The following is a 27,732-nucleotide window of genomic DNA, read 5'->3' as shown; positions in this document are numbered from 1 at the left end:
GGCAGAAAAACAGAAGCCATTGGCGACACTCCAGGTGTATAAAGACGGCCAAGACAACGCTGAAGGCAGGGCTCCAGGAAACATGTACGCTGCGCACTGCAGTAGATGGTAAAATTGTCCACGAAAAAGAAGCCTGATACATCAGCTGGGAGGTAATCCATTACTGGATTGATTGCTATGGCGAAGAGAGCAACGCTCAAAACTGAGCCCTGTGGCACCCCTTTCTCCTGGTGAAAGGCGTCGAACAGGACAGAACCCACACATACCCTGAACTGTTGATCCATTAAAAATGCAAGAATAAAAAGAGGGAGGCGACCGCGAAGGCCCCATGTATGCATGGTGCGGAGAATGCCCGCCCTCCAACAGGTGTCTTAAGCCTTCCTCAAATCAAAGAACACAGCCACTGTCTGGCGCTTCCACAAGACGTTATTCATAATGAAGGCTGACAAGGTAACTGGATGGTCAACAGCAGAGCGGCGCCTACGAAATCCACATTGGACATTGATAAGTAGGCGTCGAGATTCGAGCAGCCAAACCAAACTAGAGTTAACCATGCGTTCCATCACCTTACAGACACAGCTGGTAAGGGAAATGGGTCGATAACTAGAAGGCAAGTGCTTGTCCTTCCCCGGCTTAGGAATCGGGGCAACAATAGATTCGCGCCAGCATGTGGGAACATGACCCTCAATCCAGATGCGATTATAAGTACGAAGGAGAAAACCTTTACCCGCAGGAGAAAGGTTCTTCAGCATCTGAATATGAATAGAATCAGGCCCCAGAGCGGAGGATCGTGACCGGGCAAGTGCATTTTCGAGTTCCCGCATGGTGAATGGGGCATTATAACCTTCATGATTCGAGGAGCAGAAGTTAGGTGGTCTTGCCTCCTCTGCCTGTTTTCGGGGGAGCAAGGCAGGGGGGTAATGAGTGGAGCTCGAAACCTCTGCGAAAAATCGGCCGAAGACATTGGAGACATCCTCAGGGGCCACAAGGACGTCATTCGCAACCGTCAAGCCAGAAACTGGTGAGTGGACCTTAGCGCCAGATAGCCGGCACAGGCTACCTCAGACAACAGAAGAGGGAGTAAAACTGTTGAAGGAGCTTGTGAAAGCAGCCCAGCTGGCTTTCTTGCTTTCTTTAATATCACAATGACACTACGCATGTAATCGTTTATAATTACTACAATTCGCCATCGTAGGGTGGCGCTTGAAGGTGCATAAAGCACGTCGATGCAGTTAAAGCATCTCTACATGCTGCGGTCCACCAGGGGACTGGTACGTGAGGTGGAGAAGAAGTAGTATGAGGGATGGAATATTCAGCAGCAGTGAGAATGACTTCCGTGAGGTGTGCGACCTGACTATCGCAACTTGCAAAGTTTTGATCCTGAAATGTCGCCCTGGAAGAGAAGGGCCCCAGTCTGCTTTGGAGATGTTCCAACTAGTTGAGCATGGAGATGGGGTATGATGCAGGAGATGGATAACATACTGGAAATGATCGCTCGAATACGTATCAAAGTGCGTATCACTCAAACCGGCGTGCAAGTTGGGTAGTGCATATAGAGAGGTCTAAATGGGAATAGGTGTGAGATGTGTCCGAAAGAAAAGTAGGGACACCAGTATTGAGGCAGACAAGATTGAGGTGGTTGTAAAGGTCTGCTAACAGGGAGCCTCTTGGGCAGGATGCTGGAGAGCCCCAAAGGGGATGGTGGGTATTGAAGTCTCCAGTCAACAAAAATGGTGCAGGTAGCTGAGCAACAATTTGCATCATGTCTGCCCTAGTAACGGCAGACAACGATGGAGTGTAAATAGTACAAACGTAAAATATAAAAGTGGGGAGAGTAATTCGGACGGCAAATGCCTGCAGATCGGTGTGCAATGTGATGGGATCATAGTAGATATCATCCTGGACCAGCAACATAACCCCTCCATGAGCTGGAATACCTGCCACAGGGTGTAGGTCAAAACGCACAGAGGCATAGTGTGCCAAGTCAATTCGATGACATGGGCGTAGCTTCGTATCCTGGAGAGCTATTACAAGCTGACAGTGCAAGTGTAGCAGCAACTTTAAGTCCTCTCGGTTGGAGAGAATGCTGCGAATATTCCAATGAAGAAGTGCCATAGTGAGAAGAAAAAGAAAAAGGAGAAGCAAGAAGGGGTCACCTTGAAGGCCGCTGAGGACCTGGCTTAGAGCGAGCACTGCTGGCGCTATCAATAGGTGGAGTGTCATTGTCCATTTTTTCCAATAGGTTCATCGGCCACCATGTTAAGATGGCCAGGAGGGGGAGCTTCCTCCGCTGGTGAACGGCCAGATGTTCAGCTACCAGCGGTGCGGCCAGGCGAAACGGATGACGGCCTGGGGCGGCAACTGCTGGGTGGCGCAGGAGAAGAAACGCGCCTAGGCGGAGAAGGAGAACTTTGCTTCCTATGAGCCTTTTTGGAAGGTCGTTCAGTCGAAGTACTGGTCGATTGCTGGGAGTTCGGGGTACGTAGGAAGTCTTCATGGGACGGTTCCTTCTCGAAGACCCGTGCACCTGACTTCTGGGTCTTAGTCTTGGCAGAAGCTGATGAAGGTGCTTGTGTCTTAGGGGTGATGGGAGGAAGAGGAGACGTTGACCGGGTGATCTTAGCACTGGCCGAACGGACGACTGTAGTGCTAAAGGTCAGATCGCATGTCTGTGTCGACACCTCGCTGGTAGGCCGATGAGAGGGGAGAACAGTACTGTATTTCCCCGTTGGGAGCAGTGTGGGCTTTCTACAAGCAAATAGCTTGCGAGCAGCCGAGGTGTACACTTTCTCTTTGACCCGAGTTTCCTGTAAAGAGCGTTCATCCTTGTAGATGGGACAGTCACGGGAGGACGCTGCATGGTCACCCTGACAGTTCACGCAACGAGGAGATGGAGGTGGACAGTCACCCTCATGGGCGTCCCTGCCACAAGTGACGTATTTAGCCACATTAGAACAAGACTGGCGCGTGTGATTAAAATGCTGACACTGGTAGCAGCGCACAGGTGTCGGGACATAGGGGCGAACAGAAATAACCTCATAGCCCGCTTTGATGCGTGACGGCAGCTGAACACTATCAAAGGTCAAGAAAAGTGTCTGGGTCGGTACAAGGTCATTGTTGACCCTTTTCATGAGCCTATGGACAGCCGTCACGCCCTGCTCAGCGAGGAAAGACTGAATCTCCTCATCAATCAATCCGTCGAGTGATCTAGAATATACCACACCACGCGACGAATTCAAAGTGCGGTGAGCCTCCACCCAGACAGGGAACGTGTACAGAGTGTGGCCCGAAGGAGTTTTTGTGCTTGAAAGGCACTCTCAGTTTCTAACAACAAGGTACCGTTACACATCCTGGTACAAGACTTGACAGGTCCGGCTATGGCATCTACGTCCTTCTGAATAATGAAAGGGTTGACAGATGAAAAATCCTTTCCGTCCTCAGACCTAGAAACTACGAGGAACTTTGGGGCAGGCGGTAGTACTTTTGTCACTGGTGGCTGGTCAAGTTTCCATTTTTGGGCAGAAGTCGAGAGAGAAGAAGAGAAATCCACTGCGGAGGAATCCCCCATCATTGCCAGCATCTCCGATGGCACTCTCCTTCCTTGTGGGGACCCTCTCAGAGGGCGCTCCCACCTTAGGTGAATGTTTACACCTCAGCTCACACCTCCCGAGAAACGGACGGAGGGACCAATCGGCATGGTCGGAATGTGTCAGCTCAGACAATCACTCCTCCATGGGCTTGGCCTTTACCAGGGGGTACGTGCGTGCCTTACTTGTCTAACCAGGGCAGGGAATTATGCGTTACCCCGACACTGGCTACATGTGTGAACACGAACACCTGGGTTGGCCTTGAGGCACGCACTAGGGGGGTGGGGGGGGGGGGGGGGGGTGGGGGGGGGGGAGAAAAGGGAGAGAGGGAGAGAAAGGACAGACTGTCTCAAATGCCGAGGCGGAGACCATAGGGTGGACAAGGAGGCAAGGAGAAGAAGGCAAGGTAAAAAGTAAGGAAGACAGTGATGGAGAAGGACAAAGAAAGGAAACAAACAAAAGAAGGAAGAAACCAGAATAAGTGAAAAACCAAAATGACCACAAATGTAAGTCATGGAACCGCCCGTCTCCGGACGCAGGCGCAAACAACCCCCTTGAGGGGGAGGGACTCCTTTTACTCGCCTCTTACAACAGGCAGGAATACCTCGGGCCCATTCTAAACCCGGACCCGCAGGGGGAGGGGGGGAAGAGAGAGAGACAAAGAGAGGTTACAATAGACTTACTGCTGGTTCCGCTATCTGGCGGGCTCTCCTAGTGTGGCTAACATCACTTGTTAATGCTGCTACTATAACCTGGAACATAACACACACAATTTCATTTAATGGCTGGTATGTATCAAGACATAGAATTGTCTTGTAGGTCTGATCAGCAATTCAATATCAATTAAGAATGTATTTTACAATGAAAGTTGAATTCAGAAAGTGGCAGTTAAAAGCGATACTCCAGAATAAATACAGTTATAATGTCTTACAACGCAAAATTAACAAGAGACACAAAAAGAAAAATCACAAGTATGACTGGTACTATTTAATGTTTTGTTGTTGAACATTCAGTCTTTTTGATGTGCCCTATTTATCTTGAAACTGAAAATCACTGAATAGGAGGTTATAATTTCAATTAGGGACGCTAAGGGATGAAAAAGAAAGTGGGACATAGGAAAAGGTAAATGACAGTGAGAGAAGAGGAGCTACAGTTTGAAAAAGCTCATTCACTGCACAGCTATTAAAACCTTAAAAAACAAAAATTTTGTATGTAGGACGCTGTCAACTCTAAACATACATGACGACATTCTATTGGCACATTCCATTAGCTACAGAATCTAGAAAATATAATGAACTTCTTTATGCTGCTAAAAGTTCATCTTTTAGACAGTGTGTCACCAGTGAGTGAAATGTGTTTCTTGTCAACTCTGGAAATAACAAATGTTATGAGAAAAGAAAATAACAGAACTACTAGGATTCAATACAGCAGATCAGATAAAGGTTTGACAGATTCTGTCTTGTAAAACAGCATGACTGTGCAAATTTAAAATCAGCACATGTCTTCAATTCATTATATTAAGTTGGATCATTCAAAATTAGAAAAGTTTCTAATCCTGGGACCTATGTGTGGCACCACTGTGAAGTTTACACCTTGCAAACTGCAGCAGTTGAAAAGAAAACTGCCTTCTGCATGCTGCATGTTAGTTCTCTTTGTTTTATCTTACTTGGGTGCACAAATAAATAAAAAATTAATGTGCAATGTGAAAGGCATTTTTCTTTTAAACTGCAGCACTTCATATACAGCTGTTGCGAAAATGTTCACCACTAGAAATTTGTTTACAACTTGTGTTCAGGCCAAAGACTTTGATAGATCATACGGCTTGTGACACAAAATGCTAATGTGTAGATACACTGGAACATTCCATAATACTTAGAACTTTTATCACATAATTATTTGATAAACCTGTATTTTTAATCTGTGTACATACGAATATTCCCATGTGCTGAGGGAACAAGTAGAGTTACTAACGTGATCACATAGTATGCTAGAATTAAGGTATCTTATTTCAATATTATAGAAAGGATAGATTGTTACCCACCATACAGCAGAGATGCTGTGTCACACATAGGCACAACAAAAAGATTGTTAAATGAGTAAGCCTTTGGCCAAAAGGCCTTCCGAATTACCACACACTCAACTCACACACGACTGCAATCTCAGGCATCTGTAGCCACCACTGTGGCTATAGTTGCCCGAGACTGCACTTGTGTGTGCGAGTTGTGTTTGTGCATGCAAGTGTGATCTATTTTTGACGAAAGCCTTACTGGCTGAAAACTTTGTGACAGTCTTTTTGTGGTGCCTATCTGTGACTCAGCATCTCTGCTATATGGTGAGTAACAACTTCCCTTGTCATAATATTGTATCACGAGACGGATGGACGCAGTGTATCTGCAAGCCACGATAGCATTAAACACCATATCAACACCTGATGCTTGAGAATTTATTCCATGTCATCGGTTCCTGGCTTGGAAATATGGTGTGTGCCACAGAGGAAGACTTGCTGGGACACTGTCTATGATGTCACAGGAACAACAGAAAACTACTTATGTGGATATTCTCAATTGGTATCTGTTAGTTAAGGCAGACTGTTCTTCGACTTCACCGTTATCAATATTTTTGTCATGTTCCGAATAATTTAACAACTTTGTAACAAACTGTTGTTATAAACAAGAGCATAATTTTTGAGATGTCATTAAATACATATCACTTTGTACTTTATTAGTTTGGGGATTCTGGCACATTCAATTGAGAAATGGTGGTAATGTCACTTGGAAAAGGGGGTTGAGGGTTCAAATTTGACATGTCAAACTTCTGATTGGCTATACGATAGTGAAATTTGCTAAACTATCAGTAATAAAGTAGGTATCAAGCACACATTGTTATATCTATGCAGAGGGATGGTGCATCAAGCTGGATGATCACCAAAGCCAAAGTCATTGCTGTAATCACAGGTTAATTTGATGGTGGGAATGCTTTCACTGCTAAATGTTAGTAGTGCCCAGTGTGACACTGGAAGGATCTAGTTCTCATATGGAGGGCTTGTGTTGACATTTGTTGCCATGTTTGGCAGCAGAGGGCAATCCCACAGACGTCAGCAGGCCAGTGCTATCACTGATGACATCACATGAGTGAACAGAACCATAGTGAACACTTAAATCATGTCATCCAAGTAGATTGCAAACTATCAAAAACTATACACGTGTGCAGCTTCTACATTTCTATTTTTATAAAGGAGCTTGACTTTATTAATCATTTATGTAGATCGTTCACACTACAGTATTTTTCAGAGAAAATGTATATAAGCATCATCCATATCAATGATATTAAAAAAGAAAGGAAATAAATGAGAAAGGGAGAATAAATATGAACACACAGGAGGTATAGTTATCCAGACTATCTGATTCTTATTAACCATAATAAAAAACAATTAGGTTTTCCTTAAAAGCTCATATTTATTAAAATTATATTTTTTTGCAAAAACGCTGTTCGTCTCAGCCAAATATCAAACTGAATGAACTTTACTGTTGTGGTAAGTAAGAGATTTAACCAGTATTAAGCAGTTTTTATTTAGGCAGTGATGAAAGCCCTATCTGAAAACCCATTTCACAACATACCCATTATAAGCCACTTGCAGGCCACACTGAAAACTCTGCTAACAGTTCACGCTGGTTAAATATTTTCTTTTTGCACCAATTATTTTGGCTTTTAAGCTTTTTCAGCTATTTATAAAACTACTGGTGCCAGAAAACTTTGAGACTGGAAAATTTCTTTCAAGGTCTACACTTCTTGTGTCCAAAACTTTTCCTTCATCTGACAAAATGCTCACTGCAGAGCATATAATACCGACTTCAGTACTCATGTGCGATACTTATCCATGCTCATAAATGTGATTTCTTTCATACATTCATTTTTTTTCCATTTTGCCAATGAACTATAAAAATTTTAACTTAGCGTCATTTCATAGTTTTTGTTTTTCTTATGCTGTTCTAACCCTTTCATGATAAATAACAGACTTCAAATGCTGCGTAGAAAAGGGAAGGATCTGTTAAATATGTGACAGGAAGTAAGGAGTTATGGAGGTTGTATACCATGAATGTTTCTGCTCAAAATTCTGAGGATACAATTAGATACTAACTGCTCAAAATTTTAATCATCTGGATAGATTACTATGTGAGAAGAAACATGTCAAACCTTCTAGTTTCAGCCTTACCTGACCATCATATGAGTTAATAAATCCTTTTTTCAAATGAATTATTGCATCTCTAAGTAGCTGCTTTGCCTCGTCAGCTGCAGGAGAGTCTTCTCCATGCAAATCAATGACAGGATGAAGTCCGGAGAACACAATCCAATACAGGTCTGGCAACCCATCTCTCAGATCATTTTCTACGTATTCCTGCATATTATGAAACTAGTATTTAGTACAGATTTCTGATATGTTCTGATTACTATTGTAACTTTTGAATTCATTAGCTTTTTATTTATTTGACAATTCTCTAGCTAATTAATAGAAATGATTCAATTAATTATATACAAGATTACTTTCTTTCAGTCTAAGAAGACTCATTTTCAAACTAAGTGGCTGTATGTCAGGTTACAGGTCCTTTCCCCCTCATATCCAGTATTCATTACTGACTGTAAATAGATCAAAGTGCAATACCTTTCTACAGTCTAAATTCTTTCAGTAATATCTGGCCACCTAGTCAATTCATGATACATTACAGATGGAACACACACTCATTTACACACAATTTCTGAGAGATCCACACATGTTCTTGCCCAGCCATTGTTTAAGAACATCTTTCCAACATTATATAAGTATATAGTTTTTAAGAAAATTCAATATTCTTGTAACACACGACCATCTTTCTTAAATGATTTACAGTTACCAGTTACGTTAATACTTAATGTTTCTCACCTTTTCACCCAAATTATTCAGCAGATGAAGCTGTCTGAGAAATTCCACATCTTCAGTGTTGCTATCATCAAGATATGTAACAGGAAAGTCAGTTGGATTCAACAGATCAGTTTCTTCATCAGAAGCAGTGCTCACCTAAAACAAAAATAATATTTATTATATGAACTTTTTAAAAATCAGGAATGAAAAATTAACGACATGGCTGTCACAGTTTGGATGGGTTTCTCTGACAAACAAAAATAAGGAAAAGCTTCCAATTCTTGATGTAGAGCTGTCATGCTATTTGTAGACTTATTTTACATTTGTTTAAGAAAGAACAGATCTTCAAGCCAATAAAAAAAATTGAAAGAAAGAAATTTTACTGCATAGGACTTTCCCTGTCGATTTTAAAAAGGCAGATTGTTAACCACCTCATGTGGATGAGGTTCTGTATTGCGCTCCACTATTTCTGCTGTTTTTAATAGGATAAACTGGCACTACAGTGCTCATCTCTGCCACGCTAGTAGCTTTCACTAAATCAGATAAATGCTAAATATGTGCTTTTTGTATTCTTGTGTATGTATGCAAGCTAACTTTATGGTTTTTTTTCTTAATTTAAAAGTGGGACCGCATGTCGGGTAAATTCACTTCGAAATTCTCAATTTTAACTTTTTTTGAACAAACAAAGTGTGCTTCCCCATTATTTTCAATTGAATATATCAAAAATCTTCTATGTGTCACAATACACTGTATTTTTTACTGTCAAAACGTGTAAAAAAAACAAAAAACCTAATTGTTACTACACACCAGCTCCAACAAACATTTACACATGCCAAAAATTTTGGCAGTAGTATCCTCATTCAGACAATTGTTCCCTGTACGTGTGTACATGTGTTCAATGTACATGTGTACATGATTAAATATACCTTTTTGTGACTTTTTAGAAACTTTTGAGCATGTAATCTGTTTCCTCATAAATTGATGGTTATGAGCAACAGATGTGCGCTCTCCGAAGTTTTGCAGTATCTGTAATATCTGGTCTGTAAGAATGTTCCCCATTAATTGGAATGTAGTACTTCCATATATTTTCCACTGTTTGTTCTATGGAAATGTACACAAGTTCATGATTGCAATGTAAATATAGCTCTTAAGTCAACTCCTGTGGCATAATATTGTGTTCTGTAAATATTATAGCTGTCACATCACATTACATTATATTATATTCAGCATCTGCATTCCGCAGCTGTGTACATTTTCTGCATTTGTCAAAATGATCTGCTACTTTTGAATTTGTTACACAAAGTTCTTACTTTTGTCGTAACACAATTACTCTGAGTGGTAAAGCTTCAGTTCTTAAAATGAAATTTTATTCTTCTTAACATAATGGATCCAAAAATTAAGATATAGCCAGTAATCTTAGTTTAAAGTTATTTACTATTATTTTTTAAAGAGCACTGTAGTAGTTACAATGCAGTCCCAACGATAATGTTGTTCTCCGGGAAGGGACGAGTTAATTGCTGTTTGGATACAACTGAAAATCCTTGATTATGGTCAAGAGATTGTTATTAGGAGAAAGAAAACTGGTATTCTACGGATCGGAGTGTGGAATATCAGATCCCATAATCAGGCAGGTAGGTTAGAAAATTCAAAAAGGGAAATGGATAGGTTAAAGTTAGATATAGTGGGAATTAGTGAAGTTCAGTGGCAGGAGGAACAAGACTTCTGGTCAGGTGAATACAGAGTTATAAATACAAAATCAAATAGGGGTAATGCAGGACTAGGTTTAATAATGAATAGGAAAATAGGAATGTAGTTAAGCTACTACAAACAGCACAGTGAACGCATTATTGTGGCCAAGACAGATACGAAGCCCACGCCTACCACAGTAGTAAAAGTTTATATGCGAACTAGCTCCGCAGATGAAGAGATTGATGAAATGTATGATGAGATAAAAGAAATTATTTCGGTAGTGAAGGGAGACGAAAATTTAATAGTCATGGGTGACTGGAACTCTATAGTAGGAAAGGGAAGAGAAGGAAACGAAGTAGGTGAATATGGAATAAGAGTAAGGAATGAAAGAGGAAGCTGCCTGGTAGAATTTTGCACAGAGCATAACTTAATCATAGCTAACACTTGGTTCAAGAATCATAAAAGAAGGTTGTATACATGGAAGAAGCCTGGAGATACTAGAAGGTATCAGACAGATTAATGGTAAGCCAGAGATTTAGGTACCAGGTTTTAAATTTTAAGACGTTTCCAGGGGCACATGTGGACTCTGACCACAATCTATTGGTTATGAACTGTAGATTAGAACTGAAGAAACTGTAAAAAGGTGGGAATTGGAGGAGATGGGACCTGGATAAATTGAAAGAACCAGAGGTTGTAGAGAGCTTCAGGGAGAGCATTAGGGAACGATTGATAAGAATGGGGGAAAGAAATGGGTAGCTTTGAGAGATGAAACCGTAAAGGTAGCAGAGAATCAAGTAGGTAAAAAGACGAGGACTAATAGAAATCCTTGGGTAACAGAAGAGATACTGAATTTAATTGATGAAAGGAGAAAATATAAAAATGCAGTAAATGAAGCAGGCAAAAAGGAATACAAACGTCTCAAAAACGAGATTGACAGGAAGTGCAAAATGGCTAAGCAGGGATGGTTAGAGGACAAATGTAAGGATGTAGAGGCTTATCTCATGAGGGGTAAGATAGATACTGCCTACAGGAAAATTAAAAGAGACCTTTGGAGAAAAGAGAACCACTTGCATGAATATCAAGAGCTCAGATGGAAACCCAGTACTAAGCAAAGAAGGGAAAGCAAAAAGGTGGAAGGAGTATATAGAGGGTCTATACAAGGGTGACGTTCTTGAGGACAATATTATAGAAAAAGGAAGATAATGTTGATGAAGATGAAATGGGAGATATGATACTGCGTGAAGAATTTGACAGAGCACTGAAAGACCAAAGTAACAAGGCTCCGGGAGTAGACAACATTCCATTAGAACTGCTGACAGCCTTGGGAAAGCCAGGCCTAACAAAACTGTACCATCTAGTGAGCAAGATGTATGAGACAGGCGTTATACCCTATGTCTTCTGAGTCTTTCGCGATGGCATACATGAATAATACGTTCTCAGTTTTCCAGCCGCATCAATTCGAATAAAATCCTCGAGTTCTCGATGGCCATCTCCACCATCATCGTCAGGAGTTCACTAACTGCCGGGGCTGTTATAGTCTCTCGCTTATATAGGCATCATGACATCAGCAGCCAATCAGATCAATCCAATGTGGCATGCGTGTGTAAGTCGACCCAGGCAGCTAGCGGAGCTATTGCCCGTGGCAGCACTGGTGATGTCAGGTGGCGCCAGGGGTAGGTGCCACGTTAAACTGCTGCTCCCATGTCACGCATCTGTCTCTGCTTTCTTTCGATGTCCAACGCCTGTCCCCATGCCCTGCTGAGTGGGTATCCCAGGTCTCTGTTGGAATTATTGTCGTTTAAGCAAATCTCTGCCACTTCCTTTCTAACGGAGTCCCAATATGTAGACGCATGAGCCAACACTTTTGTATTTTCGAACTGTATTTTATGTCTGTTTTCTAGGCAATGCTCCGCGATGGCCGACTTGTCAAGCTCCCTTTGTTTTATATGGCGCTTGTGCTCAGTACAACACTCCGCAACTGTGCAAATTGTGTGTCCAATGTACATGCTGCCACATTCACAGGGTACACCATACACTTGAAGAGCAATGTCATCTTTAACAGGGCACAACATATCTCTTATCTTGGGGGCGGGCCAGAACACTGGTCTTAGCCCATGTTTCTGCAGCAGACGTCCTAGCTTACTGCTAGTTGCTCCACAGTATGGCAGGAATATAGTCCATTTGGCCTCTTCTACGGAATCAACAGGTGTCTCATCGGCGGCCCTTGAAAGCGTTTGTGATGTCTCTTTTGCTGTATCCATTTTCCCCGAAAACATGTTTTAAGTTCTGCAATTCAGACTGTAGGTGGTCGTCGTCAGAGATAATCTTGGCTCTATGAACCAACGTGTTCAGGACAGCTTCCTTGTGTACAGGGTGGTGGAAACTATTGGTGTTCAAGTACTGATCAGTGTGTGTGGGTTTCCGGTACACTGAATGACCAAGCTGGCCTCCTGCCTTCCACTCAACCAAAACATTCAAGAATGGTAGCTTGCCATGCTTCTCAATCTCGACAGTAAATTTAATGTTGGTATGGACACCATTCATATGATCGACGAACTGCTGTAGTGTATCTTCACCATGTGGGCATATCAGGAAGGTGTCATCAACGTATCATAGAAAGCAAGATGGCCGTAATGTTGCAGTTTATGGAGCCTGCTCCTCAAAGTGCCCCATGAAGAAATTTGCAAGTGCTGGAGACGGTGGTGATCCAATGGCTGTGCCGTCAGTCATCTCATAATATTCATCGCAGTACAAAAAGTACATTGACGTTAGGACATGACGGAACAACTTAACGATTACAGATGGAAAATGTTGGGCCAAAAGATCCAGTGTATCTTGTCTTGGCACCATCATAAAAAGTGACAACATCCAGGCTAACCATTAGGTCGTTTGGGCCTATCTTCATTCTCTTGAGTGTCTCAACAAATTTCTGCGAGTTGACAGCATGGTGTTCGCAATGTCCCAATTTTGGTGCTAATAATCCTGCCAGATGTTTAGCAAATCTGTATGTGGGCGAAATGATTGCACTAACAATGGGCCTCAGTGGAACACTTTCCTTGTGTTTCTTTGGTAATCCATAAAGCCTGGGAGGTCTGGTGGCACGAGTCGTTAATTTCTTCACCACTTCATCTGGTAAGTCAGAATCCTTCAATAACTTCCCTGTCTTTCTGACAATGGCCTGTGTGGGATCACAACTAAGATTGTGGTACGTGGGGTCTTCTAATAAATGTAGCATCTTCAGGTGGTAGTCTGCAGAGTTCAGAACCATGGTGGTATTCCCTTTGTCAGCTGGCAAGACAACCAACTCTTCATCCTCACGTAATAACCGTAAGCAACGTCGTTCCTCCTGGCTAATATTAAATTTTGGTGGCTTAGCTTTTGCCAGGATATGGCTGGTAGTTAGCCTGGCGTCCTCAGCTGCATTGCGCGAAAGATTCCTAATGCACTGTTCTATTCCACTAATTATATCCAATATTGGCAGACGTCGTGGAGCTGGAGAAAAGTTGAGGCCTTTACTCAGTGCTGATATAGAACCGTCGTCCAGTTCTTGGTTGTAAAGATTAACAACTGTTCTCTGGGCCCCCAAGATACAAGATATGTTGCGCCCTTTTAAAGACGACATTGCTCTTCGAGTGTACGGTGTGTATGGTGTACCCTGTGAATGTGGCAGCATGTACATTGCACAGACAATTCGCACGGTAGCAGAGCGTTGTGCTGAGCATAAGTGCCATATAAAACAAAGGGAGCTTGACAAGTTGGCCATAGCAGAGGAATGCCTAGAAAACGGACATAAAATACAGTTCGAAAATACAGAAGTGTTGGCTCATGCGTCTACATATTGAGACTGTTATAAAGGAAGTGGCCGAGATTCGCTTAAATAACAATTTCAACAGAGACCAGGGATACACAGTCAGCAGGGCATGGGGAAGGGCGTTGAACATCGAAAGAAAGCAGAGTCAGATGCGCGACGTGGGAGCGGCAGTTTCAAACGTGGCACCTGCCCCTGGTGCCACCTGCCGTCACTGGAGCTGCCACGGGCAATAGCTCCGCTAGCTGCCCGGGTCGACTCACATGCACGCCACATTGGATCAATCTGATTAGCTGCTGATGATGTCATCATGCCTATATAAGCGAGAGACAGTAACAGGCCCGGCAATCAGTGAACTGACGACGATGGTGGAGATGGCCATCGAAAGCTTGAGGATTTTATTCGAATTGACGCAGCTGGAAAACTGAGAACATTTTATTCAGGCGATATACCCTCAGACTTCAAGAAGGATATAATAATTCCAATCCCAAAAATACCAGTGGTTGACAGATGTGAAAATTACCGAACTGTCACGGCTGTAAAAATACTAACACGTATTCCTAACAGAGGAATGGAGAAACTGATAGCAGCCGACCTTGGGGAAGATAAGTTTGGATTCAGTAGAAATGCTGGAACATGTGAGACAATACTGACCCTACGACTTATCTAAGAAGATAGGTTAAGGAAAGGCAAACTCGCGTTTCTAGCATTTGTAGACTTCGAGAACGCTTTTGACAATGTTGACTGGAATACTCTCTTTCAAATTCTGAAGGTGGCAGGGGTAAAATACAGGGAGCAAAAGGCTATTTACAATTTGTACAGAAACCAGATGGCAGTTACAAGAGTCGAGGGCCATGAAAGGGAAGCAGTGGTTGGTAAGGGAGTGAGACAGGGTTGTAGCCCATCCCCGATGTTATTCAATCTGTATACTGACCAAGCAGTAAGGGAAACAAAAGAAAAATTTGAAGTAGGAATTACAATCCATGGAGAAGGAATAATAACTTTGAGGTTAGCCGATGACATTGTAATTCTGTCAGAGACAGCAAAGGACTTGGAAGAGCAGTTGAACGGAATGGACAGTGTCTTTAAAGGAGGATATCAAAGGAACATCAACAAAAGCAAAATGAGGCTAATGGAATGTAGTCGAATTAAGTCAGGTGATGCTGAGGGAATTAGATTAGGAAATGAGACACTTAAAGTAGTAAATTAGTTTTGCTATTTGGGGAGCAAAATAACTAATGATGTAGGATGTAAAATGTAGACTGGCAATGGCAAGGAAAGCTTTTCTGAAGAAGAGAAATTTGTTCACATCGAGTATAGATTTAAGTGTCAGGAAGTCTATTCTGAAAGTATTTGTATGGAGTGTAGCCATGTATGGAAGTGAAACGTGGACAATAATTAGTTTAGACAAGGAGAGAATAGAAGCTTTCGAAATGTGGCACTACAGAAGAATGCTGACGATTGGATGGGTAGATCATGTAACTAATGAGGAGGTACTGAATAGAATTGGACAGAAGAGAAATAAGTGGCACAACTTGACTAGAAGAAGGGATCAGTTGGTAGGGCATATTCTAAGGCATCAAGGGATCACCAATTTAGTATTGGAGGGCAGCGTTGAGGGTAAAAATCAGAGGGAGATCAAGAGATGAATACACTAAACAGATTCAGAAGGATGTAGGTTGCAGTAGGTACTGGGAGATGACGAAGCTCGCACAGGACAGTAGCATGGAGAGCTGCATCAAACCAGTCTCAGGACTGAAGACCACAACAACAACATGGTCAAGTAAATGGAAGTTGTTGAGAATGAATGTGGTAGGAGAGCTATATATATTTTTCAAAGGTACATAACAAAGATATCGAAGGTACCCGAGTACTATCGTTTTGCTAACATTGTCTCCTTTGCAGGTAATACAGGGCCTATCACCCCATTTAACTCTGACTGCGCGATGTGTCAGTGGTAGGTCCATGGGCCATGAAGAAATCAGGGTACTATGCTCATCCCCACTTAACAACAAATTTGCAGTACTGCCTCCAAGTGAAGCTCAGCCAATGCACGATACTTTACTTGTTGGGAATCCTGCCATATTCTCTGTCAGGGGGAGAAATGCACAAAAAGATAGTCTGCAGCAAGGGATAAGCAGAATCACCTTGTGGCTGCAGTAAGTAGGCTTTTAGGGGACTCATTCACTATACTGAAGGTTCTACACGAACAGGCACTGAGGGGAAAGCGAGTACGACCAGCAGGTGTTTGTGGCACACTTTGAACAAACATTTCCTAATATCTGGGCTCTGAAGATATACTTTGACCATTCCATTGATTGGCAGGGAATGTTGAGAATACCAGCTAATACTCACGGAATTTTGACGAATTACAATCTCAGCACCTTCCTCGTAACTATCTCCTGATTCTGAGTGGAGTGAAGGGAAGGGCCTGAACCAAAAACTTTGAAAGATCTATGACAAAGTAGGTTTCACTTTTCTACACTTTAACCAGAGTTGAGAGCAGCAAGGTCCCCTTCAGTGGCTAAGGGGTGCACTTCATGCTACCCAGGTAGTCGAATGTGTGTGATATGCACACAGTTATTTTTATCCCCCTTTAAGGTGAATTTCCATTCTGTCATGAGAATAATAACTGCACTGAAGGTGACCCTGAACCATTAGTGTTCAATTAAAGGAAATGCCACAAACATATGAACTTTAAATCCTAGGGGCCAAGTATTGAACCAACGCACAAATTTTTTTTTTTTTTTTTGGTAGGGTTTAAGGGCGCTCAACTGCTGAGGTCATTAGCGCCCAGTCACTGGTGTTAGAGCACATGGAACCTGCTAAAACTCAAGGGGATGGGGGGACATCAAAAGGACCTGACAAAGATGCAGATGAAATAAGTAAAAAGGTTAAATGTCTTTGGTCAAGCCAGTTAAAGTTATAAAACGCAGAAGACGAGCAGCTGCTCGAGCGTCATCAGCTAAAACATCCGGTAAGGTAGATGGCAGGGACAGGACAACACGAAATTGACTAAAACGGGGACACGACAATAAAACATGGCGCACCGTTAATGCCTGACCACAAGGGCACTGCGGGGCTGGGTCACCAGAGAGCAGGTAGCGGTGGCTAAACCGGCAATGCCCAATCCGCAACCTGGTCAGAAGGACCTCCTCGCGCCGAGATGGTCGGGAGGAAGTTGTCCAAGCAGTTGGGAGCGGTTTTACTGCCTGGAGCTTGTTTCCTTGGAGGGATGACCAAGCATCCCACCACAAGGACACAAGCCTCTTACATACATCCCCACAAACGTCAGATGACGGGACACAATGGGAGGCTGGCCGAGGCTGGAGGACTGCAGCCTTGGCTGCAGCATCCGCAGCCTCATTCCCAGGCACTCCTACATGTCCGGGGACCCACAGAAAGCTGACAGAACCGCCATTATCAGTGAAACAATGGAGGGACTGCTGTATTCGTTGAATCAAGGGATGGACCGGATAGGGAGCCCCAAGGCTCTGAAGAGCACTGAGTGAGTCAGTGCAGAGGACATACGATGAATGGCGGTGGCGGCGGGCATACTGAATGGCCTGATGGAGAGCAAAAAGCTCGGCCGTAAAGCTGGAACATTGGTCAAGGAGCCGGTATTTAAAGGTGGCGGTCCCGACGACAAAGGCACAGCCGACACCATCGTCAGTTTTGGAGCCATCAGTGTAAATAAAGGTGTGACCAGCAAGTCGAGCACGAAGTTCGACAAACCGTGAGCAATACACTGCAGCCGGAGTACCCTCCTTCGGGAGTGAGCTGAGGTCGAGATAAATACGAACCGGAGCCTGGAGCCAAGGTGGTGTCGGGCTCTCACCCTCTCTGAAGGTGGTAGGGAGGGCAAAATCCAATTGTCGAAGCAGGCGACGGAAGCGGACTCCGGGGGGCAGCAGGGCAGACACATATAACCCGTACTGACGGTCGAGAGAATCGGCGAAGAAGGACTTGTAAGAGGGGTGTTCGGGCATAGACAACAGCCGGCAGGCATACCGACACAGCAGTATGTCGCGCCGGTAGGTCAACGGTAACTCGGCAGCTTCAGCGTAAAGACTCTCGACAGGACTAGTGTAGAAGGCTCCGGTCGCAAGACGTATCCCCCGATGGTGGATGGAGTTGAGCCGGCGTAAGAGGGATGGCCGAGCGGACGAGTAGACGAAGCTCCCATAATCCAGCTTCGATCGGACTATGGACCGATACAAGCGAAGCAGGACAGTGCGATCCGCTCCCCAAGATGAACCGCTAAGAACTCTGAGGACATTAAGGGAACGTGTACAACGGGCCGCCAAATAAGAGACATGTGGAGACCAACACAGTTTCCGGTCCAACGTGAGCCCTAGAAACTTAGTTGTGTCCACGAATGGGAGAACAACGGGACCGAGATGTAAGGATGGTGGAAGGAACGCTTTATATCGCCAAAAGTTGATACAAACCGTCTTCTCTTCAGAGAACCGGAAGCCATTTGCCACGCTCCATGAGTAGAGGCTGTCTAGACAACGCTGGAGGCAGCGCTCCAGGAGGCATGTTCTCTGGGCACTGCAGTAGATCGCGAAGTCATCGACAAAGAGAGAGCCTGAGACATTAGGTGGAATGCAATCCATAATTGGATTGATCGCGATGGCAAAAAGGGCTACGCTCAAGACGGAGCCCTGAGGCACTCCATTCTCCTGGAGGAAGACGTCGGACAATACGGAACCCACACGTACCCTAAACTTTCGATCCGTTAAAAAGGAATCAATAAAAAGGGGCAGACGACCGCGTAGGCCCCACTTGTGCATAGTGCGGAGGATACCTCCTCTCCAACAGGTATCATAAGCCTTCTCCAAGTCGAAGAACACGGCTACCGTTTGGCGCCTTGGCAAAAAGTTGTTCATGATGAATGTCGACAAGGTCACAAGGTGGTCAACAGCGGAGCGGCGGCGACGAAAGCCGCATTGGACATTAGTAAGTAGTCGTCGAGATTCAAGAATCCAAACTAACCGAGCATTAACCATGCGCTCCATCACCTTACAGACACAGCTTGTAAGAGAAATGGGGCGGTAACTAGAAGGAAGGTGTCTATCCTTCCCGGGTTTGGGTATAGGAACAACAACGGCGTCACGCCAACGCATGGGGACCTGACCTTCGGTCCAGACGCGATTGTAGGTACGAAGAAGGAAGCTTTTGCCCGCCGGAGAAAGGTGTGCCAGCATCTGAACGTGAATGGCATCTGGCCCCGGAGCAGAGGACCTGGACAGTGCAAGCGCACGTTCGAGTTCCCGCATAGTAAAGGGGGCATTATAAGCTTCCAGATTCAGCGAGTGGAAGGAAGGTCGCCGAGCCTCGTCTGCCTCTTTCCTGGGAAGGAAGGCAGGATGGTAATGGGCGGAGCTTGAAACCTCCGCGAAAAAGCGGCCAAAGGCGTTGGAGACAGCCACAGGATCAACAAGGACCTCATTACCTGAGGTCAGGCCAGGTACTGAGGAGTGGGCCTTAATGCCCGACAGCCGGCGCAGGCTACCCCAAACAACGGAAGAGGGAGTAAAACTGGTAAAGGAGCTCGTGAAAGAGGCCCAGCAAGCTTTTTTGCTGTCTTTGATGACTCTACGGCATTGCGCTCGGAGTCGTTTGTATTCAATACAATTCGCCAACGTAGGATGGCGGCGAAAGGTGCGTAAAGCACGTCGTCGAGCACGGATAGCGTCCCTACAAGCGTCGTTCCACCAGGGGACGGAAACGCGACGTGAAGAAGAAGTAGTACGAGGTATGGAACGTTCGGCAGCATTGATAATAACAGCCGTGAGGTATTCGACCTGACTGTCACAACTGGAAAAATCGCGGTCCGGAAAGGTCGCCAGGGAGGAGTAAAGTCCCCAGTCAGCTTTCAGTATGTTCCAGCGCGAAGGACGTGGGGATGGGGTGTGGTGCAGGAGACGAACGACACAGGGGAAGTGGTCGCTCGAATAGGTGTCAGAAAGGACATACCACTCGAACAGACGGGCAAGAGTGGTAGAACAGATCGAGAGGTCCAAGTGGGAGTAGGTATGAGTAGAGTCCGAGAGGAAAGTCGGGGCGCCGGTATTGAGGCAGACAAGATTGAGATGGTTGAAGACATCCGCCAAGAGTGAGCCTCTTTGACAGGATGCAGGAGAGCCCCAAAGGGGATGATGGGCATTGAAGTCGCCAAACAATAAGAACGGCGGGGGAAGCTGATCGATCAGGCGCATCATGTCAGCCCGACTAACAGCAGATGACGGTGGAGTGTAGACGGTACAAACTGAAAAAGTAAAAGCAGAAAGAGTAATGCGGATAGCTATTGCTTGGAGTGGGGTGGTCAATGGGATGGGATGGTAATAGACATCGTCCCGAACGAGCAACATGACCCCACCATGAGCTGGGATACCGTCCACAGGGGCGAGGTCATACCGCTCCGAGGTATAGTGGGAAAAGGCAATACGGTCAGTCGGGCGCAACTTGGTTTCCTGGAGACCAAGGACGAGCGGACAGTGCAGGCGGAGGAGCAGTTGTAATTCCTCCCGATTAGATCGAATACCTCTTATGTTCCAATGAAACAACGCCATTGCTAGTCAAAAAGTTGGGGGAACGAGACGGGGAAGAGCTGGTCACCTCGATGGCCGCGGAGGGCCAGGTTGCGAGGCAACAACGCTACAACTGACGGCAGGCGGATCCGGTTCCATCGACTCGTCGCCAGCTGCGGCCGCTGTCCCTGATTGTGTAGGAGGGGCCGCATCATTTGCCGACAAAAGGCCGGCGGAACGCCTGGCAGCAGAGCGTCCCGGCGAAACTGAGGACGGCCGGGAGCAGCGACTCACGGATGAAGCGTCAGATGAAACGCGCCGGGGTGGAGAGGGGGATAGAGATTTCTTCTTGGAGGCCTTCTTGGAAGGCCGAGGAGGCACAGGGATGGTGGGCTGGACCCGAAGAAGGTCCTCACGCGCGGGGTCCGTTTTGGAACGCCGGACCTCGGAAGCTGGGGTCCGGAACGTTTCCCCGATGGACGCCTGAGAAGAGGATCGCTTCTCAGGTGGCGTGGGGGGAGGAGGAGGAGGAGGAGGAAGGGTGGCCCCTGGGGCAGGGGGGGTGGGGGCCGCGGGGGAGGAGGAGTTGGAAGGGAGGGATTGGGGAGGCGGAGGCAGAGCCCCCTGACGGGCAGAGGAGGCGGAGTGGGGACAGGATAGAGGTGAGGATACAGCGGAAGGAGTGGACACAACTGAGGCAAACGAAGTGGCCAGTGACACGGGATGAAGGCGGTCATACTTCTTCCTGGCCTCAGAATAAGAGAGCCGATCCAAAGTTTTGATTTCTTGTATCTTTTTCTCCTTCTGATAGGCGGGGCAGTCTGGGGACCTAGGCGAGTGGACGCCAGGACAATTAGGGCACCGAGGTGGTGGGGTGCAAGTATGTTCCTCACGAAGAGGACGTCCACAGTCGCCACAAAGGGGCTCAGCCTCACACCGGGACGACATGTGCCCAAAGCGCAAACACCTAAAACAGCGCATAGGAGGCGGGACGTAAGGTCGCACGTCGCACCGGTAGCACATCACCTTTACCTTCTCCGGGAGAACGTCCCCCTCGAAGGCGAGGATAAAGGCCCCGGTGTCGATGCAACGGTCTTTGGGGCCGCGCTGGACTCGCCGGACGAAATGCACGCCGCGGCGCTCCAGGTTGGCCCTGAGCTCCTCATCAGATTGTAGCAGGAGGTCACGATGAAAAATAACCCCCTGCGTCCTATTTAGTGCCAGATGTGGGACAATGGAGACTGGGATGTCCCCTAGGCGGTCGCACGCCTGGAGTGCCGCCGATTGTGTGGCAGAGGTGGTCTTGATAAGAACGGACCCTGATCGCATCTTGCTGAGAGCCTCGATTTCCCCGAAGACGTCCTCAATGTGTTGAACAAAGAACATGGGCTTGGAGGTGGCGAACGTCCCCCCATCTGTTCGAGAACAGACCAAATAGCGGGGGAAGTACTTCGCCCCAAGCCGGCGGGCCTGTCCCTCCTCCCATGGAGTGGCCAAGGGGGAAAGGGCAGGAGAACCAGAACTAGAAACGGTACCTTTTCTTTTGGAAGACTCGGCCGCAGAGCGACCTGATACGTGTTGACGTTTCATGTGCGAAACGTCCGCCCCGATACCACCCACTCCGACCAGGGGCTCTCCCCACGGGCGCCACCCAGCCGCAGCAAGGGCCACCTGGCAGGATGACCATTGCCGGGAGTCCTGATGCCCCAAGGAGACGGGCATCTACTCCTTGGCCAACGTGGGGAGGGTGCAGCTCAGGTATCGGCAGTACGATCCCTGTGTTGTCAGGGAGCTACAACCTAGAGGGTACATGACGACCCCACCACAACGGGCTGGCTACCGTGCTGGATTTCTGGTGCCATGGAAAGTCCATCATGATCGCTGGTGCAGATGGAGATGCACTATGGGCGTAACTTGGACAACCCATCAGGCGTTTAGGCCCAATTTGAGGAATAATGGGTATGGTGACAACGCCGGTGCAATGCTGAGTGCCAAGGTCTTAGTGCACTTAGGACCAGTGGTACACCATGTAAGGTGTCCTTCCCCAAAAGGCTCATACTTCTGTAGAATTTTGAAAAATGGAGGTCAAACCCCAAGGGGGACCATCACATTAAGGCCAAAACATTTGAGACTCCTTTTAGTTGCCTCTTACGACAGGCAGGAATACCGCGGGCCTATTCTTGCCCCCGAACCCGCAGGGGGGTCGCACAAAATGCCAGTCTCTAGCCCTCCTGTAAAGCAGTGGGCAGAGCAAGACATCCTGCAAAGCAATATTAGGTATTTTTCATGAAAACTACTTACAAAAGACAGTTTGGAAGTCTATCCAACATGCAAATGTATTAGATCTAACATCAACAAACAGACCTGGCCTCTGAGGATGTCTACACTGAAAGTTGTCAGTGACCATGAGACATCTTTTTAACAACATAAGCTGTGGAATACACCTTCTCAGGAAAGAGATCTGTTGTGAAATTAGTTGTGATAGATAGTGTTTACAGGTGTTTGTGTGTTCATGTATTTGTACTTTTTAACAGTGTTATATGATGTGTTTATGTGTTTTCCATTTTTTTCAGAAGTGTATTATAACAGTTTCATGCTCTATTTACATCACTGATGATACTTCTTGCCCACGTTGTGACTTCCTTGTAAACTAAGTACATGTTTTCTTTCCGAATCGTGCACCGAATGGGGTGGCTAGGCCAACGTTAATGCACTGGACTTGCATTCAGGAGGAGTGGCTTTCATAACCTGTCTGCCCAGTCCAAATTGGGTTTTCCAATTATGCCAAGACAAATGCTGGGTTTGTTCCATTGATATGGATTTAGCACACTTACTACCATATCCTCACTTAATCCTATCTGTGTGTGTGTGTGTGTGTGTGTGCTTCACAGATAAATGAAATTGTGATGTGTAAAATTGCATAAAAGACACAAAAAACGTTTCTGCAGATACAAGTAGCTGGCTAGCTGAACACTGATATAAAAAATGAGAAGTCACCCACTCAAATATTAAAATGTGTTCCCTAACAACTTAGGGTCAATGGGTTGAAGGGCAATGTCCTATATGCAGCTGTAAAAATTGATCTTGCTTCATCTGAGTGATGGGGTGGAAGTGTGCTTTGTTTAACCAACTGAAGTTTTTATTTTCAAGCATTTCTAGCCAATCCATTTTACATGTACCCTTGTTTCTCACCACTGACACAACAGCCCACAATGGGCTTTGTTCTATGCTACTGAATTCACATAAGAAAACCTGCTTGGCTGCTCCATCTCACCTCCTGCCAAAGATTCTGACATCTCCTAGTACCCAACAAGGTGACACCTCTGTACCTCACTTCTGCAGGAAAAAATTAATATTCTGGATCTTATGGACAAGATTCTCTGCTAGATATACTCTCTTATGCACTTCAAGTAACAGAGAATCAGAGCAAAAGAGGAAAGCCTTCTGTAGGTGCCTCTTGTCTGCTTTAGAACCATCAAGATTACATAAAACTGTGCATAATAGATAGTGAATACAACTGCCAGGTGAAACCAAAGGATGTTGTCTGGGAAAACATTGGAAAAACCATCTAAGTCCCCTTGCTTGGAGTGATCTGTGTAGATAACTATCATTACACCGCTGTATTAAAATAGAAAGATGCGTATATTGATAGATAAAATATGGCTTATTCAACTTGGTGTATGCAAGTAATTTAAAATTAATCCTGGTTGTCTCCATAAGACTGCTTGGTAAAACATTGTAGGAGAATCCCGAATATCTGCTATGTCTGTCACAAGCTCTTTTGCATACATCCCTAACGGCTTTGCAACTTGTGGGCATTTCAGGAATAGCTACTATGCTGGAAGGTGAGCAGCAATGGTGGATGCTGTAGACATTTTTATCGACTTTGGTTGCCACTCTAAGGCCTGCATGGAGTACTGCGTCCAGTATGTAAGTATGAAGTTTGGGCTGAACAATAAATGGTACACCCATTGTATAGATGAGATTTTTAGGAAAAATGTAACTGTATATTTCAAGGATAGGCAAATGGGAAACGGAGGTGGTTTATTTGTTGCAGCAGAAAAGAAATTCAAATCTGCCAAGATAGAAATTGGTGTGAGATTATTTGGGCAAGACTCAGTATCAGGGATGGGCACAAAAAAGGCAACTGGATCCCTCTACTGCCTACAAGACTCATCTCCTGATGTAGCCGTAAACTTTAGGGAAAAAGTCAGTTCACTTTAACGTAAGTTCCCAATCGTATTGCAATAATCGGTAGAGACTAATCATACAACAATCAATGCGGAAAGTACAGCTTCGTTAGTGGTGGGTGTGATAAGACATACTGTGAAACATTACTAAATGCCTTCTCTGGCAACTACCAAGCAACAGACAGTTCAGAACCTCTATCATGATGGAAATATCTTTATTCTAATGGTAACAAATAGACCTGACCCCTTGGAGGATGTCCACATTGAATCTGGTATCAGTGACAGCAACACTTGTGGCAACAATGATTACCAAAGAATAGAGGCCTGACCCCACCTGCAGTAGTTGGTGGTCATGTGTGCAAGAGGTGTGCTTGCTTGTGTGTATGAACGGTGGGTGTTTGTTTTGTTGATGAAGCCTGTGGCCAAAAGCTTTATGCAAGTGTCTTAATGGTCCCTGTCTGCATTTTAACCTGTGTTCTTTATGGTGAGTTGCACTAACTTTTTCTACATTGTTGCATTAGTTCAGTAAACCAAATAAAAAAGCAGTAGTGTCATACCTCAACGAGGAATTTTAAAATCTCAGCAGAGGGCAGGAGCATGTAGAGGAACTATGGCTCAGGTTTAAAAGAATAGTTGACATTGCACTGGATAATATGTACCCAGTAGAACTGTTCATAATGGGAGCGACTCTCCATGGTATACAGTGTAAAGAAATAGAGACTACTGCATAACATATGTAAAACAAAGCACTGGGCTATGGACAAGGAGATGCTGAATGAAATGTCTTTGGCTGTCAACAGAGCAATGTGTGAAATTGTCAAATGATCTTTCACAAAACCCAAATGAAATAGGTCTTTCACAAAACCCAAAGGAATTCTGGTCGTACGTAAAAGCTGTTAGTATCCAGTCCCTAGCAAATGAGATTGGAACTCAAATTGAGGGTAGCAAAGCAAAAGCCAAAATGCTTAACTCCATTTTCAAATGTTCCTTTACAAAGAAAAACCCATGAGAATTGCATCATACCACCGAAAATATGAGCGAAACAAGTATTAGTGTCAGTGCTGTTGGAACAGAGAAAATTATTACAATTTAACAGAGCTCCACGGCTCGATGGAATCCCTATCAGATTCTATACTGAATTAGCAGCTGTGTTAGCCCCTCTTCAACCATTATCTATTGTAGATCCCTAGAACAATAAACCATGCCTAGTTCTTGGAAAAAAGCAAAAGTCACACCATTCTACAAGAAGGGTAGTAGAATGATCCACAAAACCACTGTCCAATATCACTGACATTGATTTGTTGTAGAATCTTATTCTGAGCTCAAACATAATAAGGTATATCTAACAGAATGACCTCCTCCATGCTGACCAACATGGATTCTGAAAACATCTATCATGTGAAAACCAACTTGCACTTTTCTCACTTGACATACTGAAAGCTTTGTCACAAAAGTCATGCAGATGCAGTATTTCTTGACTTCCGAAAAGCATCTGACTTTGTATCACACACACATTTATTGTTGAAAGTATGTTTATATGGGTTGCGCCTGGATTGAGGACTTTTTAGTAGGGAGGATGCAGCAGGTTATACTGGATGGAGGGCCATCGTCACATGTAGAGGTAACTTCGGGTGTAGCCCAGAGAAGTGTGTTGGGACCCTTGCTGTTCACGTTGTATATTAAGGACCTTGTAGACAATATTATAATAATCTCACTTTTTGAAGATGATGCTGTTATCCATTACGAAGTACTATCTGATAGAAGCTGCATAAATATTCAGTCAGATCTTGATAAGATTTCAAAGTTGCAGAGATTGACAACTTGCTCTAAATTCAGATATGTGAAAGTGTGTACATCACAAAATGAAAAAATATAGAATCCTATGATTATAGTATCAGTGAATGACTACTGGAATTGGTCAACTCGTAGAAATACCTGGGTGTAACACACTATAGGGATATGAAATGGAATGATCACATATGCTCAACTGTGGGTAAAGCAGGTGGTAGACATTGGTTTACTGGTAGAATATTGGGGCAGTACAATCAGCCTACACAAGAGACTGCTTACAAATAACTAGTCCGACCAGTTCAGAGCTAACGGGCGATATTGAACGTGTACAGAGAAAGGCAGCACGAATGGTGACAGGTTTGTTTTCTCCATGGGTGTCACGGAGACACTGAAGAAACTGAACTGGCAGCCGCTTGAAGAAAGATGTAAACAATTCCGAGAAAGTCTACTAAGAATTGACTTTAAATAAGGGCTCTAGGAATAAACTACAACCACCTACATATATCGCCTACAAAGTGATTGTGAGGACAAGATTAGAATAATTACAGCACGCACACAGGAATTCAAACAATTATTCTTCCAGTGCTCCATACGTCAATGGAATAGGAAGACTGGTTGGTTTGGGAAGTTATGGGACTAAACTGCTAGTGTATCAACCCTTTTTCCTGCATCACACAGGTCTCTGAGGGAAATCATACCCCAAATGAATCACTTAAAATGGGAAAGAGAGCAAAAGGCTTAAAACGAAATGTGTAACCACACAGAAGGAGAAAACGAAAGAAGGGTGGTAAAACAATACAGCAGATGACATGGCTGGCTTATCACAAGGATAAAAAAGGATTAGCTTTGCAGCACACTAAAATCCCCAGCCTAACAGCACAAGACAAGAGAAAAACAAATGGTAAAAAGACAAACAGACAGCACCAGAGAGGCCAATGAAGAATTAAAATGTAGGTAGGGTGAAGGCTTGGAAGGGAAGGCTACATACCCATCCTTTGAGTGAATGATAAAAAAACCCTCTCAAATAAAATGCAAAACTGGATCAGCCATCGAGGCATCATCGCCTAACACAGGTAATGTGCCTGGAAGGTTAAAACACTGTCTCAGGGCAACTAGATTTGGACAGTCCAACACAATGTGGACTACCATCAACTGAGAGCCGCAGCAACACTGGGTGGATCCTGCAATGGAGAAGTTGACCGAGTCAGCCAAGCATGGCCGATGCGGAGCTGGC

At 44.8% G+C, this 27,732-nt stretch overlaps 1 protein-coding gene across 1 annotated transcript in view; it reads right to left on the bottom strand.

Moving 5' to 3' along the window:
• Positions 1-27,732, bottom strand: part of LOC124596390 (ATPase H(+)-transporting accessory protein 2) — a 77,345-nt gene that overhangs the window by 10,196 nt on the left and 39,417 nt on the right. Inside the window, exons 4-6 of the mRNA XM_047135515.1 lie at positions 8,506-8,640; positions 7,801-7,983; positions 4,271-4,339 (exon numbers count right to left, since the gene is read on the bottom strand). Coding sequence (XP_046991471.1) covers positions 4,271-4,339; positions 7,801-7,983; positions 8,506-8,640 — 387 coding nt within the window. The remainder of the gene's footprint in view (positions 1-4,270; positions 4,340-7,800; positions 7,984-8,505; positions 8,641-27,732) is intronic.

This window comes from Schistocerca americana, chromosome 2, assembly GCF_021461395.2.
Source record: "Schistocerca americana isolate TAMUIC-IGC-003095 chromosome 2, iqSchAmer2.1, whole genome shotgun sequence".
Lineage (NCBI taxonomy): Eukaryota > Metazoa > Arthropoda > Insecta > Orthoptera > Acrididae > Schistocerca > Schistocerca americana.
The sequence above is the reverse complement of the archived record's forward strand: the minus strand, read 5'-3'. Positions and strand labels throughout refer to the sequence as shown.